Source organism: Pseudophryne corroboree, chromosome 1, assembly GCF_028390025.1.
Source record: "Pseudophryne corroboree isolate aPseCor3 chromosome 1, aPseCor3.hap2, whole genome shotgun sequence".
Classification (NCBI taxonomy): Eukaryota; Metazoa; Chordata; class Amphibia; order Anura; family Myobatrachidae; genus Pseudophryne; species Pseudophryne corroboree.
In genome coordinates this window covers 354,678,288-354,698,435 of record NC_086444.1, presented here as the reverse complement: position 1 = coordinate 354,698,435, position 20,148 = coordinate 354,678,288, and the positions used below count along the sequence as shown (strand labels likewise).

Genomic DNA, 20,148 nt, shown 5'->3' with positions numbered 1-20,148 from the left:
GAGGTAGCGGTCCTGCTGCTGGGTTGTTGCCCTCCTACGGCCTCCTCCACGTCTCCTGATGTACTGGCCTGTCTCCTGGTAGCGCCTCCATGCTCTGGACACTACGCTGACAGACACAGCAAACCTTCTTGCCACAGCTCGCATTGATGTGCCATCCTGGATGAGCTGCACTACCTGAGCCACTTGTGTGGGTTGTAGAGTCCGTCTCATGCTACCACTAGAGTGAAAGCACCGCCAGCTTTCAAAAGTGACCAAAACATCAGCCAGAAAGCATAGGAGCTGAGAAATGGTCTGTGGTCACCACCTGCAGAACAACTCCTTTATTGGGGGTGTCTTGCTAATTGCCTATAATTTCCACCTGTTGTCTATTCCATTTGCACAACAGCATGTGAAATTGATTGTCAATCAGTGTTGCTTCCTAAGTGGGCAGTTTGATTTCACAGAAGTGTGATTGACTTGGAGTTACATTGTGTTGTTTAAGTGTACCCTTTATTTTTTTGAGCAGTGTGTATATATATATATATATATCTGCTCAGGTGCCTATCCAAAAACAGTAATATCCAATAGCAACAAAGGATGGCACTCAGAGTCTATTCATATGAAAAAAGGACATCTGTATTAAGACGTTGCTTCAAACGTTTTCGGAGCATCTGCCCCGTCCTCTGGACCAGAGCCGGCCCTAACCAATATGATGCCCTAGGCAAGATTTTGGCTGGTGCCCCCTAGCACCACCGCTGGTTCTGCCTCTGACCTTGCACTTCTTTCCCAGCACCATCACCCCTCACCCATAGCAGTCCTTGTACCCCCTATATTTTAAATAGGAACAGTTCGCACATTTGACGCACAGCCCAAAAAGGGGCATCTTCTTGCTGGGAAGGGGCATGGCCACACAATAGTAACCCCAATTTCAATTACGCCACACAGTACTGAAACTTTATTCACATTTTATCTTGCGATAGTGTCCATATTTCATATTACATCCCACAGTAGTATCACTTTACCTTATAAACGTTACTCGTCACAGTAGAGCCCCTTATTCACATTACATCACACTGAATTGCTCCTTATTCACATTTCACCACACCTTATTGCTCTTTATTCACATTAGACGACACAGTAGTGCCCTTTCTATATGCAACGCCACATAGTAGAGCACCTTATACACATAATGCCACACATTAGTAATGCATTTATACACAATTCCACACAGTAATGCCCCTTACACATATGAGACACATTAATGTCCTTATAAACATAATGCACCTTACACATTATGACAACCTTTATTAATGCCCTTTTACACATAATGTCCCTTACACATATGCCGCACATTATTAATGCCCTTATACACATAATGACACACATAGTGCCCCCTACACATTTGCTGCACATTATTAGTGCCCCTATACACATAATGACACACATACAGTAGTACCCTGTTACACATATGCCGCACATTATTAATGCCCTTATACACATAATGACACACATAGTGGCCCTTTACACATATGTTGCACATTATTAATGCATTTTTACATGACACACATAATGCTCCTTACACATATTCCGAACACTACTGCACAACCAACCCACTCACATGCACACAGCACTCACACTTCCACTAACACTGTGACCTCTGCCTCTGCTTGGATACAGATGTGTCCTCACAAATCTTGCATCAATGCTAATGTTGGGCACCTTTTTTTAATGAAAATGCATCTTATTTACATTGCTATGTGGCTAGGATGCACAAGCAGCTTCTGCTGATTAAACTGATATGCAGCATGCCTATATAATGTGTGAGACTGTGGCTGTATCTGCATATGAAATGCTACATACAGAATATAGGCATGCCGCATATCATTTTAATCAGCAGAATCTGATGATGCCCCTAGGCATATCAAATGCCCTAGGCAATTGCCTAGTTTGCCTATGCCTATGGCCGGCTCTGCTCTGGACAACATCTACAAGATGTTGTCCTGAGGACTGGGCAGACGCTCCGAAAACGTTTGAAGCAACGTCTTAATACAGATGTCCTTTTTTCATATGAATAGACTCTGAGTGCCATCCTTTGTTGCTATTATATATATATATATATATATATATATATATATACATATACTGTGTGTGTATGTATGTATATATATATATATATATATATATATTATACCTTTTATCCCTTTAATATTTTCTTTTTCTGTTAAGCACCCCTGATGCCATGCGTCACCAATATAAACTAGTCAGACGTGATATTAGCAGCCGCATGTCACTTAGCGGCTGAGATCCCAACCATAGGAGAACTCATAGCCAAGGTGTGGCACATTTGTTTGATGCATTGCATGACCACCATTCTACACGATTCCTCCAGAAGTTTTACCATACTAGGAAGCCATGATGGACCTCCCACTTTCATGTCCCTAACACTACATCATAGATTTGGAGTATTCTAGCTCTGATAAGTTTATATTTAAATTCCCTTGACCATCCAATAGACTCCTATGGGTTTATTTACTTAAGTGCGGGTTTACAGAAGTAGAGATGTTGCCCTTAGCAACCAGATTCTTAAGTTATTTGGAATGACTACTCTTTATGCAAAAACCTTCAATATTTTCTTTTATTGTGTATAGCTTACTATTGTTATGGTTGATTCTTTTGATTAATGTGGACCTCTGCACAGGTATTTTGCATATTGTCCATCATCAAATACAATTTTGTTTAAAACAAGGAAATATGTGAGCACTTTTGTAAGATTCGGTATGAAATGCCGGCAGTCGGGATCCTGGCAGTCAGGAGACCGACGCCTGAATCCCGACAGCGCACGGAACGAGTCCTCTCGCAGGCTCGCTGCGCTTGTCATGCTTCGGGGCCCGGTGGCGTGCTTTGCTCGCCACACTATTATATTTTCCACGGGTGGTGGCCTTTTGTCGAGATTCCGGCATCGGTATCCTACTGCCGGGATCCGGACAGCTGGTAAATTAATCGTATCCCCTTTTGTATCCGGTTGTTTGTTGTCTCCATTTGGCTACTTCTGTGGTAGGTACTCTATGTGAGCACTACTGTATCAGATCCTGTGTTGTCTGCACTGCTGTTTGTAGTGTAACTACTCCCGCATCAGGTGGTTGGTAGTTGCCACGTGGCCACTTTCTGTTAAGGTGTTTGTTGTCACCAGCTGTATTCCTTTTGAACTGCGGGCTTGTACTTTCCCACCACATAGGAAATATTCAAATAATTTAATGCTATCATTTATTTATTATCATTTATTTAGCACCACCGCTTTATGCAGCGCTTTCCAGAGACAGCATGGCTAGCTTTTGGATGAAAAGATTATACCTTGATAGATATGATGATCATAATGATAATTATCTTTACTAGCAATTCTGCAGTTAATTGCACTGGCTGCTAACTACAATACCTGGTGGCCGAGGGAGTTTATCAAACTGTGTTTAATATATGTTACAATAACCTTTATTTCATTTTGGGTGGTCTAATTAATCTGATTATCATCTCTTATCTTTAAATGGCCATGATAAACTGTGGCATATGTCTTAGGCCATATTGGATAGATTCCATAACTCACCATTTGTATGTTTGCTGGATGGCCATCATTACCAGCCATCTGCATTTTCTGCAGTGTATATTGGTCATGCCCAGCTTCCACGTAGCTGTTTTTCCTGGAACTCCTCCATTCCTGCTACAGGCCCAGGGTGCAAATGTCTGTGGTAATCACTGTATGCCCACAAGGTTTGGTAAGATCTGATTTAAATTGCCACGTATGTGGCTAAATTTAGTAATCTCTTTTAGTAACCCCAGGCTGATCATTTTTAGTATAATAACTGTTTACTTATTTAGCTGTGTTGGCAAAGTAAACACATTTTTTGGAAGAATGAAAAAGATGCTTCCTAATGGTCGAAGGTGTGGATGGTATTTATTAACAGTTTCTTATATAGCGCAGCAAATTCTGTTGCACTATACCATTGGAAACAACAGTGATAAAACAAAACTGGGTGATAACAAACACTCATAGAGGTAGGAAGGCCCCGCTTGCAAGCTTACAATCTATAGGGAAGTAAGCATTGATGCACAAAGATACTGTAGGTGTTCTCTATTGCACCATTTTCCACCAGATTGCAAAAGTTCTTGATGGGCTGCTGCATGATATGACCACATAGCAATGATGAGGGGTCAGGAGGAAGGAAAAGTGAAGAAAGAGAAAATATGTGAGGATATGTGTGGACTGGACAGTGAGGATGTAATTGGATAGGAAAGCTTGTGAAGGTTATGTGAGCAGTTCTGGAATTTGATAAGCTTGCCTGAAGAGGTGAGTTTTCAGGGAACACTTGAAGGTTTGGAGACTAAAGGAGAGTCTTATTGTGCATGGTAGGGCATCCCACAGAGTGGGTGCAGCCCGAAGAAAGTCCTGCAATAGTGAATGGGAGCGAATAATGAGTGTGGATGAGAGATGTAGATCTTGTGAAGAGGTCGGGTTTGGAGATATTTTGAGATATCATGTATGAAGTGTAAAAATATGGAAAGTATCATGTCTGGAAGGTATCATGTATATGGGGTATAAATATGTAGGGTATAGATATGGACAGTATCATGTATCCATTACATGCAGTACCGAATTGACTGACCACTATAAGGTCCTTGGTAGGTATAGGCTGACCCTTCTCCTGTTTCTCGGAAACATTCCCATGTCAGTCGGCTAACATCATTGGGAATTCTGGTCAGTAAGGTATTTCATAACTGTTGACTCTTTTTACATGTCTTTCGCCTGTGAATAGTCATCATTTTTAGTTATTATAGGCCAGCTGTTTTCAACTCCAGTCCTCAAGTACCACCAACAGGTCATGTTTTGTGGCCCTTATATAATCATGCACAGGTGAGCTAATCTATTTTGCTGGGTCAGTAATTATCCCTACTGCTTCCACAGACACAAAGCCTAAAACATGACCCGTTGGGGGTACATGAGGGTTGACAACCACTGCTGTAGGCAATAAGTAAGTGTACAGATTTTTAAAGCAGAAGGTAAATGCCTGTTATTCTGATAATATGGAAATGCATAGCGTGTGGTAGGTAATATGTTTATTTTCATAGAATGCAGCATATGAGACATTGTGGATTACTGTGATATGAGCTTAAGCCATTTCTTTATCATCTATACCGAATAGTATTGCAGCATGACAAGCAAACAGATTTTTAAATAATATGATTTAAGTATACTGTGTCATTGTCTCATTTGTCATTATGGGGGTTATTCAGTTAATTACCGTGGCTAATTGTCCTGGCGGGGGCTATCCTATTAGCACCGATAAGCCGGCGCAAGCCGCGGCTGATCAGGAATTTTGTTTCACCTGCCTTAAGCAGGCGAAACCAAATCCGCAGATACAGCCTTGTTTTCATCTGAAAATGGGGCTGTTTCTACAGAAAACACAGAGGTTTCACTGAACCTGTGTGTTTTCAGGAGAGAATGTATTTTTTTTACAGGCGACCAAATTGGATAGCATGTAAAAAAAAATAAGAATTTACTTACCGATAATTCTATTTCTCATAGTCCGTAGTGGATGCTGGGGACTCCGTAAGGACCATGGGGAATAGCGGCTCCGCAGGAGACTGGGCACATCTAAAGAAAGCTTTAGGACTAACTGGTGTGCACTGGCTCCTCCCCCTATGACCCTCCTCCAAGCCTCAGTTAGGATACTGTGCCCGGACGAGCGTACACAATAAGGAAGGATTTTGAATCCCGGGTAAGACTCATACCAGCCACACCAATCACACCGTATAACCTGTGATCTGAACCCAGTTAACAGCATGATAACAGAGGAGCCTCTGAAAGATGGCTCACAGCAATAATAACCCGATTTTTGTAACAATAACTATGTACAAGTATTGCAGACAATCCGCACTTGGGATGGGCGCCCAGCATCCACTACGGACTATGAGAAATAGAATTATCGGTAAGTAAATTCTTATTTTCTCTAACGTCCTAAGTGGATGCTGGGGACTCCGTAAGGACCATGGGGATTATACCAAAGCTCCCAAACGGGCGGGAGAGTGCGGATGACTCTGCAGCACCAATGAGAGAACTCCAGGTCCTCCTCAGCCAGGATATCAATTTTGTAGAATTTTACAAACGTATTTGCTCCTGACCAAGTAGCTGCTCGGCAAAGTTGTAAAGCCGAGACCCCTCGGGCAGCCGCCCAAGATGAGCCCACCTTCCTTGTGGAGTGGGCATTTACAGATTTTTGGCTGTGGCAGGCCTGCCACAGAATGTGCAAGCTGAATTGTACTACAAATCCAACGAGCAATAGTCTGCTTAGAAGCAGGAGCACCCAGCTTGTTGGGTGCACACAGGATAAACAGCGAGTCAGATTTCCTGACTCCAGCCGTCCTGGAAACATATATTTTCAGGGCACTGACAACGTCTAGCAACTTGGAGGCCTCCAAGTCCCTAGTAGCCGCAGGCACCACCAATAGGTTGGTTCAGGTGAGACGCTGAAACCACCTTAGGGAGAAACTGAGGACGAGTCCTCAATTCCGCCCTGTCCGAATGGAAAATCAGATAAGGGCTTTTTCAGGATAAAGCCGCCAATTCTGACACGCGCCTGGCCCAGGCCAGGGCCAACAGCATGTCCACTTTCCATGTGAGATATTTTAACTCCACAGATTTAAGTGGTTCAAACCAATGTGACTTTTGGAACCCAAAACTACATTGAGATCCCAAAGTGCCACTGGAGGCACAAAAGGAGGCTGTATATGCAGTACCCCTTGAACAAACGTCTGAACTTCAGGGACTGAAGCTAGTTCTTTTTGGAAGAAAATTGACAGGGCCTAAATTTGAACCTTAATTAGCCCCAATTTCAGGCCCATAGACACTCCTGTTTGCAGGAAATGTAGGAATCGACCCAGTTGAATTTCCTCCGTCGGGCCTTACTGGCCTCGCACCACGCAACATATTTTCGCCAATTGCGGTGATAATGTTTTTGCGGTTACATCCTACCTGGCTTTGATCAGGATAGGGATGACTTCATCCGGAATGCCTTTTTTCCTTCAGGATCCGGCGTTCAACCGCCATGCCGTCAAACGCAGCCGCGGTAAGTCTTGGAACAGACAGGGTCCTTGCTGGAGCAGGTCCCTTCTTAGAGGTAGAGGCCACGGATCCTCCGTGAGCATCTCTTGAAGTTCCGGTTACCAAGTCCTTCTTGGCCAATCCGGAGCCACGAATATAGTGCTTTCTCCTCTCTATCTTATCAATCTCAGTACCTTGGGTATGAGAGGCAGAGGAGGGAACACATACACTGACTGGTACACCCACAGTGTTACCAGAGCGTCTACAACTATTGCCTGAGGGTCTCTTGACCTGGCGCAATACCTGTCGAGTTTTTTTTTTTTAATCATGTGGACGACTTCTGGGTGAAGTCCCCACTCTCCCGGGTGGAGGTCGTGCTGAGGAAGTCTGCTTCCCAGTTGTCCACTCCCGGAATGAATACTGTTGACAGTGCTATCACATGATTTTCCGCCCAGCGAAGAATCCCTGCAGCTTCTGCCATTGCCCTCCTGCTTCTTGTGCCACCCTGTCTGTTTACGTGGGTGACTGCCATGATGTTGTCCGACTGGATCAATACCGGCTGACCTTGAAGCAGAGGTCTTGCTAAGCTTAGAGCATTGTAAATGGCCCTTAGCTTCAGGATATTTATGTGAAGTGATGTATCCAGGCTTGACCCTAAGCCCTGGATATTCCTTCCCTGTGTGACTCCTCCCCAGCCTCGCAGGCTGGCATCCGTGGTCACCAGGACCCAGTCCTGAATGCCGAATCTGCGGCCCTCTAGAAGATGAGCACTCTGCAACCACCACAGGATGGATACCCTTGTCCTTGGTGACAGGGTTATCCGCTGATGCATCTGAAAATGCGACCCGGACCATTTGTCCAGTAGGTTCCACTGGAAAGTTCTTGCGTGGAATCTAACGAATGGGATTGCTTCGTAGGAAGCCACCATTTTTACCCAGAACCCTTGTGCATTGATGCACTGAGACTTGGTTCGATTTTAGGAGGTTCCTGACTAGCTCGGATAACTCCCTGGCTTTCTCTTCCGGGAGAAACACCTTTTTTCTGGACTGTGTCCAGGAACATCCCTAGGAAACAGAAGACAAGTCGTCGGAACCAGCTGCGATTTTGGAATATTGAGAATCCAATCGTGCTGCCGCAACACTACCTGAGATAGTGCTACACCGACTTCCAACTGTTCCCTGGATCTTACCCTTATCAGGGAATCGTCCAAGTAAGGGATAACTAAAATTCCCTTCCTTCGAAGGGATATCATTTCGGCCATTACCTTGGTAAAGACCCGGGGTGTCGTGGACCATCCCTACGGCAGCGTCTGAACTGATAGTGACAGTTCTGTACCATAACCTGAGGTACCCTTGGTGAGAAGGGTAAATTTTGACATGAAGGTAAGCATCCTTGATGTCCCGAGACATCATGTAGTCCCCTTCTTCCAGGTTCGCAATCACTGCTCTGAGTGACTCAATCTTGAATTTGAACCTCTGTATGTAAGTGTTCAAAGATTTTAGATTTTAGATTTAGAATCGGTCTCACCGAGCCGTCTGGCTTCGGTACCACAATAGTGTGGAATAATACCCCGTTCCCTGTTGCAGGAGGGGTACCTTGATTATCACCTGCTGGGAATACAGCTTGTGAATGGCTTCCAAAACTGCCTCCCTGTCAGAGGGAGACGTCGGTAAAGCCGACTTTTGGAAACGGCGAGGGGGAGACGTCTCGAATTTCAATATGTACCCTTGAGATATTACCTGAAGGATCCAGGGGTCTACTTGCGAGTGAGCCCACTGCGCACTGAAATTCATTGAGAACGGGCCCCCACCGTGCCTGAGCTTGTAAGGCTCTAGCGTCATACTGAGGGCTTTGCAGAGGCGGGAAAGGATTTCTGTTCCTGGGAACTGGGTAATCTCTTCAGCCTTTTTCCTCTCCCTCTGTCACGAGCAGAAAAGAGGAACCTTTTGTCCGCTTGCCAACAAAGGACTGCGCCTGATAATACGGCGTCTTATTTTGAGAGGCGACCTGGGGTACAAACGTGGATTTCCCAGTTGTTGCCGTGGCCACCAGGTCTAAAAGACCGACCCCAAATGTCCCCTTTCAAAGGCAATACTTCCAAATGCCGTTTGGAATCCGCATCACCTGACCATTTTACTGGTAGAATTGGACAACGCACTTATACTTGATGCCAGTCGGCAATTATTCCGCTGTGCATCCTGCATATATAGAAATGCATCTTTTAAATGCTCTATAGGCAATAATATACTATCCTTATCTAGGATATCAATATTTCCAGTCAGGGAATCCGACCATGCCAACCCAGCACTGCACCTCCAAGCTGAGGCGATTGCTGGTCGCAGTATAACACCAGTATGTGTGTGAATACATTTTTGGATACCCTCCTGCTTTCTATCAGCAGGATCCTTAAGGGCGGCCATCTCATGAGAGGGTAGAGCCCTTGTTCTTACAAGCGTGTGAGCGCCTTATCCCCCCTAGGGGGTGTTTCCCAACGCACCCTAACCTCTGGCGGGAAAGGGTATACAGCCAATACTTTTTAAGAAATTATCAATTGTTATCGGGGGGAAACCCACGCATCATCACACATTTTATTTCTCAGATTCAGGAAAACTACAGGTAGTTTTTCCCTCACCGAACATAATACCTTTCTTGGTGGTACTCGTATTATCAGAAATGTATAAAACATTTTCCATTGTCTCAATCATGTAACGTGTGGCCCTACTGGAAATCACGGTTGTCTCTTCACCGTCGACACAGGAGTCAGTATCCGTGTCGGCGTCTGTATCTGCCATCTGAGGTAACGGGCGCTTTAGAGCCCCTGACGGCCTATGAGACGTCTGGACAGGCACAAGCTGAGTAGCCGGCTGTCTCATGTCAACCACTGTTTTTTTATACAGAGCTGACACTGTCACGTAATTTTCAACAGTACATCCACTCAGGTGTCGACCCCCTAGGTGGTGACATCACTGTTACAGACACTCTGCTCCGTCTCCACATCATTTTTCTCCTCATACATGTCGACACAAACGTACCGACACACAGCACACACACAGGGAATGCTCTGATAGAGGACAGGACCCCACTAGCCCTTTGGGGAGACAGAGGGAGAGTATGCCAGCACACACCAAAGCGCTATATATATATATACAGGGATAACCTTATATAAGTGTTTTTCCCCTTATAGCTGCTGTATGTTCTAATACTGCGCCTAATTAGTGCCCCCCTCTCTTTTTTTAACCCTTTCTGTAGTGCAGGGAAGAGCCAGGGAGCTTCCCTCCAACTGAGCTGTGAGGGAAAATGGCGCCAGTGTGCTGAGGAGATAGGCTCTGCCCCCTTTTCGGCGGCCTTATCACCCGTTTTTCTGTATATTCTGGCAGGGGTTAAATGCATCCATATAGCCCAGGAGCTATATGTGATGTATTTTTTGCCATGTAAGGTATTTTTATCATGTTTTATTGCGTCTCAGGGCGCCCCCCCCAGCGCCCTGCACCCTCAGTGACCGGAGTATGAAGTGTGCTGAGAGCAATGGCGCACAGCTGCAGTGCTGTGCGCTACCTTATTGAAGACAGGAACGTCTTCTGCCGCCGATTTTTCCGGACCTCTTCGCTCTTCTGGCTCTGTAAGGGGGCCGGCGGCGCGGCTCCGGGACCCATCCAGGCTGGGCCTGTGATCGTCCCTCTGGAGCTAATGTCCAGTAGCCAAGAAGCCCAATCCACTCTGCACGCAGGTGAGTTCGCTCCTTCTCCCCTTAGTCCCTCGATGCAGTGAGCCTGTTGCCAGCAGGTCTCACTGAAAATAACAAACCTAACTAAAACTTTCACTAAGAAGCTCAGGAGAGCCCCTAGTGTGCACCCTTCTCGTCGGGCACAGAAATCTAACTGAGGCTTGGAGGAGGGTCATAGGGGGAGGAGCCAGTGCACACCAGTTAGTCCTAAAGCTTTCTTTAGATGTGCCCAGTCTCCTGCGGAGCCGCTATTCCCCATGGTCCTTACGGAGTCCCCAGCATCCACTTAGGACGTTAGAGAAAGAAAAAAAACCGGGTGAAAACCGGGAAAAATCACGAAAAACGTCAGTTTTTCATGCACTATGTTTCTTCTCTGCTAATTGGATACCCTCTTATGTCTCTGCAATTCATTAATCCCAAACATCTGATTTACTTTTGTTATTATTTCTGTCACTGCATGTTATAGTCTATTCTGACCAATCCCCTCTCCTAGTTGCAGCATGTTCTGTGTGCATTGATAGCACAGGCTAAAGACCAGTACTGACGGGAGAGATGTGTGCTGAGCGATCTTAACACAGACCGCTCAGCACACATCTCTTCCCCCCACTCAGCACAGCGCGATGTGTGCTGAGCAAGAGGGGGATGACAGGGAGCCGCTCACTTCACACAGCGCTGAAGTGAGCGACCCGCTAGATTGAGCCTGCATGCAGCTCAATCTTGCACCGGCGATAACGATGCGCAGGGCCGCGCATCGCTATCACTGGAGGGCAAACACACGACAGATCCCTGCTTAAAATCTAAGCAATCTAGTCAGATTGCTTAGATTTTAAACACGGATCTCTCTCCGTGTGTACCCCCCTTCAGATTACTGACTGCCGTTGCTGTACCAGTCTCCTATGTCAGGTTTTCAGGATTTGGAAACGCCAGTATGCATGGGTGAAACCTGAATGACTGGCTCAGATTTGTGAAATGTAGTTTCTTGTTATTATAGGAATCTGTACTTCTCCTGGAGATGAGACAGGTCAGCGTAAGAGGTTACTGAAAGTTCATATGTCATAGATACTAACATTTCCTAACATTTCCATAGGCAACGCCAGGATGAAATAAACCTTTTTCCCGGATATGTCAAACATCCCATCAGTGTGTCCACTTCCCAACAGACTAGACCCATTTTATAGTTGTGCCACCCTCACGTTCCCTTTAGCTCCACTGCATTCATTGGATGGTTTATATTCATTTTATGTAGATTGGACATGGTGGTGTTCAGTACTATGCAGATCTGTATTAACAGAAGTAAAGTGAACCTGAGCAATATATGCTAACACATGGGGTGAAGTCTCAGTTCTATTAAGGAGGGTACACATGTGCTGAGCGATCTATCACAGAATGCTCAACACACATTTCCCAAAACCCCTCCCAATACCCCCCCCTTCCTCCCTCCCGCTCAGCACACAGCGCAATGTTTGCTGAGCAAGGGGGCACTCACTTCACCCAGCGGTAAAGTGAGCTATCTACATGCAGTCCAATCTAGAGTCAGCGATAGCGTTGCGCTGGGCCGCGCATTGCTATCACTATGGGGCATACACACAGAGCGATGTGTGCTTTTTTTCTAAGCAGTCTAGTCAGATTGCTTAGAATGTACAGTAAGCACACATCGCTACGTGTGTACCACCTTTTAGAACTGACTAGTAGGGAGTATATTTACTGTCAGTTCTGTCCTCTGAACTTAACAATATTAATAGTAAATACAAAACCAGAGCTGTTTTGCATATAGTATTATCGATGTTTTAAATCTTGCGTCCAGATCCATCAACAATCAGCAACTCTGAAAAAACGTGACTTAATTAATATACTTCTAGGAGTAGAGAATTGGGATAGTGGAAGTCTAGGTGTGGTTGATAGGGAATTGGGAATGGTTGGTTTGGGAGCAGACGTTATGCAGATCATGGTGGGCCAAGCTTTTGTCTGGATAAATATTGTGCGTAACATTCTCATTTTTGTTATACACTGTATTCATTGGTGTTTCTATAATGGGTGCAATGTGTGCGGTGCACACGGCCCCTGGGTCCAGGGTGGGCCCACACCGCACACACTGCACCCATTTTAATACTTCATACCATTCCGAAGTCCAGCGCCGGGCGCTGCGGTGACCATTGCCAAATTGGTCTCCGGATCATGGTGGGCGCCATGTTTCCGGAGGCCTGCGCATGCGCAGTAGACTCCGACACAATGCCGGAGTCTATAGCGCCATTCAGAGTAGGGGGCCCACCCGGAGGACCTGTAGAAACGCCCCTGACTGTATCATTTATACTGATTTATCATCATCCTTCAAACATATTAGTTTCCTAAATGAGTAGTTCTGGTATGTAGATTTTACATGTCAGCTAACTTGTCTACACTAGAAATGATACAGATGAAATTCTAGTATATGAAAAGATAATTTACTTGATGTTGATGATTGTAAATGAGTGCAATGCATGTACACACGTTCTCCATATGGCTGTAATAAAATAAAGCTTTGTAGTGACATTGCTCACTTAAGACCAGGGGGGTATTTAAAGGTTGATATTCATAGATTTCTTGAAAAATCAACCTTTGTAAATACTGTATACCCCAAGTATATAAAGCATAATCTCACTTAGTGCACTTATTTCTACAGATGTTTAGTAAATAATGCAGATGCCTCCTGCAAATGCTGTATTCATTACTGATACTCTGAATTGTTACATTTAACCTCTTTGATGTACACTTGAGACATACATACCAGGCGTAGGGAAAGCCTTCATTACACTGTGTAGCATTAATCTCTGCCTGTTATTGTCATTTGTCTCAGGCTGCGACCAGTGGATGTGTCGTTCATGAAAGCTCTCCATGAGAAGGTTAATATTGTTCCTCTTATTGCCAAAGCCGACTGCCTGATACCCAGTGAGATCCGCAAGCTGAAAGACAGGGTGAGTCTTCTTGGCATTAAGCAGTGTCACATGGCTACACAATTCCGGGGCTAGCAACACTTAGCATCCTATGATGCAGTCTACCAGGTGCTATATGGACAAAGACTGAGAGTCAGGATATGCAGGGAGCACAATGCAAGAAATTATTTTACAATGCCGTACTGTAAAGGGCCCCAGTGGCGCACCCAGGGGGGGTTTCCGAGCACCCAGAAACCCCCCTCCACTAAAAAAAAATTTTTTTTATTTTTTTATTTTTAGCTGCATGAGTATTATTAATGGCTATCTAGCGTCCTCTGCAGCCTGCTGTCTTCCTGGTGGCACTTGTAAGTGCAATAAAAGTTTACTTTATTTTAATTATAGTACATATATATCCATGTGCATACATATATACACATGTATATACATACATACATATAAACACACACACACACATATGATATATATACATGTGTATATATACGTGTACTGTATGTGTGTGTGTATATATATATATATATATATATATATATATATATGCATGTTTAATATGCTATGTATATGTGTATATGTATGTGTGTGTGTGTGTGTATATATATATATATATATATATATATATATACACGGTATATATATGGGGTTGTCTTCAGTATGCCGACTGACGGGATCCCGGCGCACAGTATACCGGCGCCGGGAACCTGAAAGTCGGCATACCGACAATTGTTCTCCCTCGTGGGAGTCCACGACCCCCAAGGAGGGAGAATAAAATAGCGTGGTGAGCGCAGCGAGGCCGCAAGGGGCTCATTTGCGCTCGCCACACTGTCGGTAAGCCGGCGGTTGGGCTCCCGGCGCCGGTATGCTGGTCGCCGGGAGCCTGTCCGCCGGCATACCATAGTGAACCCTATATATGTGTAGATATATATATATATATATATGTATATATATATATATATATATACACACACACACACAGACACACTAGTTTTACGGACCCAGCATATACTGGGTCACCTCAGTCCCCACCCCCGTGATTGGCTCCACCCAGTTCTGGAAACCCCCCCATGCAAATCCTGCGTTTGCCACTGGGCCCCATACACTACCGCGACATGTCTGACCCTCATGTCGCAGGTGATCACCCCGGCAGCCTCCTGGGCAGCAGGATCGCATAAGATACATTGTATGCGGTCCTTTTGCATACAATGTATCTTATGCGATCCCAGCCATGCCTGTGGGGTCGGATGGGGTCGGACATAATCGTTAGTGCAGCACATTCAATCTAGGGGATCCGATCCGATGCTCACGGGAATGCGCATCGGATCGGAAACACCTCCAAAATGCCCAATTTCACCCGATATATCGGCTCGAAATTGGATGAAATTGGTTTTATTATTTTATTATTGTTCTAGTGTATGGGGCCCTTAAGTGGTTCTCATGGGTCACACATGGGTCTTACATTAACAATACATACATTTTACAATGTTTTTATTTCTGCAGAGGATATGAAGTAAAATGCACGCTAAGAGCAGACATGATGAGCTTACAGCGGCTATTAGTAATGTACTGGGGTCACTATGGCCTGATTCAGAAGCAGCAGCATCAGCGTGTACATCTTTTGCTGGTCGCACGTCTGCAATTGTGCTTGCTGCTTCTTTAGACACCACCATCATTTCCACCATTGTCATTTGCACCAGCCCTGTGCTAGCTGCAGATTCTCTGTATAAGTACGGCCTCTTATATGAGAGATTAGGTGCCTGTGTACACGGAAACTTCAGCAACACTCCCATAAGACGGACCTTCTCCCTGTGTCTGAGTGCCACCTCCCAGACACTGTCCAGAATGCCCAATACATTTTCAATACAGTGCAATGCATACGTTTTGAAATCTCATCTCTATACGAACACAATCAAGAGGCATGTGCGATGCACTTAGACACATACACACTAAAAGAAAATCACCCAGCTACATCTGACATTAACATACAGACTTGTCCTCATACGTCTAGCCTCAATACGCCACATAGCGCGAGATGCCTGGTGTGCAACTCCACTAGCGTTGGGCATATCTTTTTGACGTAAATGCTACTTAGTCGCAACCTAATGCGACTAGGACACACCGGAAGACTGTGCTGATTAATTTAATATGCAGCACTTGTATATCTGAGTGTGATTGTGTCTGTATATGTATATGAAGCACAATGGTACTTGGCATGTAAAAAAGCTGCAGCTGCTACATTGTAGCACTTCACATGCAGATTCAGAGACTCAGTGATACACAGATGTACAAATGTTGGATATCAAATTATTCAGAACAGTCTCTTGAAGTTGTGACTAAACAAAAAGATGCCCAACGCTGGCAGAATCACACGGGACCTGGCTGTGTGGCGCGACTGCAGCAATGATGAGGAGTGTGAGGATACATCTGTAGCATGTGACTCAGAATTCGGCCCTATATGTGTAAATGTATTGAACGGAACAGGATGTATTTCTAAAAACACAACACTCCAAAATGTTAGTAAAAACAATAGTGGGTATGGTGTCACTGGAGGCAATGGGTTCTATTTACAGACATGATTACAGGGGTCATTCCGAGGTGATCGCTAGCTGCCGTTGTTCGCTGCGTAGCGATCAGTGAAAAAAACTGCTAATCTGCGCATGTGTATGCATCGCAATGTGCACGCGTGACGTACAGGTACAAAGAGCATTGTGGTTTTGCAGAGGTTCTAGCGAAGCTTTCAGTCGCACAACCGATCACAAGGAGAGTGACAGGAAGAGGGCGTTTCTGGTTGTCAACTGACCGTTTTCTGGGAGTGTTTGGAAAACGCAGGCGTTTGCTGGGCGGGTATCTGACGTCATTACCGTGTCACTCGTCGCAGCAATCATCGCACAGGATAAGTAACTACATGGCTGGTCTTGTTTTGCACAAAATGTGTTTGCAGGCGCACTGCTGCACAGGCGTTCACACTCCTGCAAAGCGAAAATACACTCCCCTGTGGGCGGCAACTATGCGTTTGCACGGCTGCTAAAAACTGCTAGCGAGCGATCAACTCGGAATGACCCCCTACATTCTGGGCACTTGCATTAAATGCTGGTAACACATGAAATGAATGTCAGTGAGTATGAGGCCTAATTACGGCTGCATATATCCCAATCCAGCATGTTTCAATTTAGTCACATATATGAATGGCCAAGTTAGACGAGTTCGTTTTTTTTGAACTGAGTGTTTTTATTTAAATTTTATTTAAAAAAAAAAGAAAAAAGGAAAACATTCAAGGTATAATACATTTTTAAGTATGCAAATAAATATAAAATGCACTTTCAATAAAGTAATTATCGGTGAAATGATTGGACATCGCTAATAAGATATAATTATTCATTGTCACTGTTTTATTTCTGTTAACATATGTTCTGCTGTACGACTTAAAATCTGTTCAGGACATTTGACATTTATACTAGATCAATTATTTGTTTACTCATAATGACTCAATAAAGAAATGTTTAAAAAAAAAATGCACTTTCAATAAGAACATAAATAAAGACATGTTATAGTACAGTTTAAATAGCTTAAAAATGTACGGTTAAGGAGAAAAAATGTTTACAGTGACACTCATATTACAAAGTTGTATATAAACCCAGACAGTAATTGTGTAGTATAACGTAACTTAGTTTATAATATTTGGACATTTACGGGCAACTGGATCTCTACACTGCCATCTTCACCATATTTTTTTACATTTCGGGAGACACTTTCTGCTATCATAGAAAAACCTCTTATGGCCAACAGCTGAGTTAACCAGGCCACCCATCCTGAGAAAGAGAGCGCGAACAAAGCCATCCAATGTCTAACTATGCAAACCTTTGCCAACATACATGGATTGCTTACATATAGTTCTGACTGTTGAGTGTTCAAGTCGAAAATCCACCTCGCTTCAGAACGCATGGAAGGTGGGCAGTAGCGTAACTACCAACTGGATACTGTGGGGCCCTGCAACTGCTAGTTACACCACTGAAACTCGGTCCGCTACCAGCCACCTTTCAGCCTCACTTACAAACATGCCTGATAATCATTTAATATTTGCTTATTGCAGGATACTGGGCCTTATTCAATATGGATCGCCTCTGAGATTTGATCGTATACTGACGATTTTATGCCCAGTGCGCACACGCAGTACCCGATCTCTCATGTGCGGCCCGGCAATGAGTTCACAATGACAGACAGAGGCATTCGCAGGGCAGCCTGGGGCAGCAATGCAGCATTGCGGGGGAGGTGGCAACACGGCATTGCGGGGGCGTGACCTTGGAAATGGGGGCAGGTTCGGGGCGGCCGTGTGATGTCACACGCAGCCGCTGCAACAAGGAAAATGGCGGCGGCTGACTGTCTTCACTGCCAGGCTGTGCAGGCAGTGGCCTTCCCTTAATCTGCAATGCAGTCGCATTTGAATTGCGATCGCATCCCCAGCATGCATCCGCAAAACTGCAATTGATGCTGAATAAGGTTCACTGTTCTGATGTTAGGGTCACATGTGCTGCGTTAGCAGGCTTTGTTCTTGTTATTACTGTATTTGTAGAGACAGCTTAAGTCTGGGATTTAGTTTAAGGCCCACTGTTCACATTTGATTTAATTTGCTTCCTTCTTAAATACATTAATTCTAATGTATTATTCAGCATGGATCGCAAAAGCAAAATCTTTCTTTATTGGGCAAAACCATATGCACTGCAGGTGGGGCAGATGTAACATGTGCAGAGAGAGTTAGATTTGGGTGGGTTATTTTGTTTCTGTGCAGGGTAAATACTGGCTGCTTTATTTTTAAACTGCAATTTAGATTTCAGTTTGAACACACCCCACCCAAATCTAACTTTCTCCGCACATGTTATATCTGCCCCCCTGCCCTGCACATGGTTTTGCCCATTATTATATGACAGTACAGAATAAAGTAGGTAAAGAGAATTCAGTTGAACCCACCATACAGGGTCTGTCTGGATTATTAACCTTATGTATCTGAAAGTTCAATAAAAAAAACATTCCCGGATTTAGGGGGTACTTCAGAATTGATCGCAGCAGCTAGAGTTAGATTTGGGTGGGTTATATTGTTTCTGTGCAGGGTAAATACCGGCTGCTTTATTTTTACACTGCAATTTAGATTTCAGTTTGAACACACCCCACCCAAATCTACTCTCTCTGCACATGTTATCTCTGTCCCCCCTACGATGCACATGGTTTTGCCCAACTGCTAACAAATTTGCTGCTGTGATCAACTCTGAATTAGGCCCTTAGTCTCATTACTTTTCCAACAGACCCTGTAAATGACAGGCAGATCATTTTGTGTGGTTGTACTGTCGCTGCCTGAGAAGCAGTATGGTGTGGTCATGTGGATGCTACTAAGGGCCAGATGTAATTACTTCGCTGTATGCACTAGAAATCAGGCCACTGTAATTGTGCTTATGAGGGAGTAGCAGCTTGTGTCTAACTGAATCTGCACTCATTTGGTAATACAGTCCCATCTTTCTCAGACCATGCATGCTTCAAATGACACTACTCTGCTACATTTATACATGTTGGTGCTCTTAGAGTTGGACATTGTTCTTTTGTTTAAATACGCATTTTAGCAATGGGCATTTGCGATAAAATGTGTCTGCTGTGTGCATATATCCATATGCAGATTTTCTCACATCTTACAGCTGTGATACATTATAAATAATAGCAAAGGTGAAACATTTAAGCATCGGCTGGGTATGGTAAGGGCGTGGTTGTATAATTGTAACTGAAGTATAGACCCACATGCAGGCGAACGTACACCAGCCAATGGATGTATCTCTTGGCTGGTTGCTGGTGCAACAATCCACAATGATATTGATGGCTATCAGCAGCACTAGCTAGCCGCTTCTGATTGGCTGACAGTACATCATTCCTTAGGGGTGTAGTATGGTATGCCGACGTCCGGGCTCCCGGCGACCAGCATACCGGCGCCAGGAGCCCGACCGCCGGCATACTGACAGCGTGGCGAGCGCAAATGAGCACCTTGCGGGCTCGCTGCGCTCGCCACACTGCGAGCGCGCCACGCTATTTTATTCTCCCTCCAGGGGGGGTCATAGACCCCCACAAGGGAGAAAATAAGATTTTACTCACCGGTAAATCTATTTCTCGTAGTCCGTAGTGGATGCTGGGAACTCCGAAAGGACCATGGGGAATAGCGGCTCCGCAGTAGACTGGGCACAACTAAAGAAAGCTTTTAGGTCACCTGGTGTGCACTGGCCCCTCCCATTATGACCCTCCTCCAAACCTCAGTTAGGACACTGTGCCCGGACGAGCTGACATAATAAGGAAGGATTTTAAATCCCGGGTAAGACTCTTACCAGCCACACCAATCACACCGTATAACTCGTGATACTATACCCAGTTTAACAGTATGAAAACAACTGAGCCTCTCAACA

General features: G+C 44.7%; 1 protein-coding gene across 4 annotated transcripts in view; it reads left to right on the top strand.

Annotated features, from left to right (window-relative positions):
* The window catches only part of SEPTIN5 (septin 5), a 181,811-nt gene that overhangs the window by 100,355 nt on the left and 61,308 nt on the right, over window positions 1-20,148 (top strand). For all 4 annotated transcript variants that reach the window (XM_063964758.1, XM_063964761.1, XM_063964759.1 and 1 more), the window contains one exon: window positions 13,627-13,744. In XM_063964758.1, coding sequence (XP_063820828.1) covers window positions 13,627-13,744 — 118 coding nt within the window. The remainder of the gene's footprint in view (window positions 1-13,626; window positions 13,745-20,148) is intronic.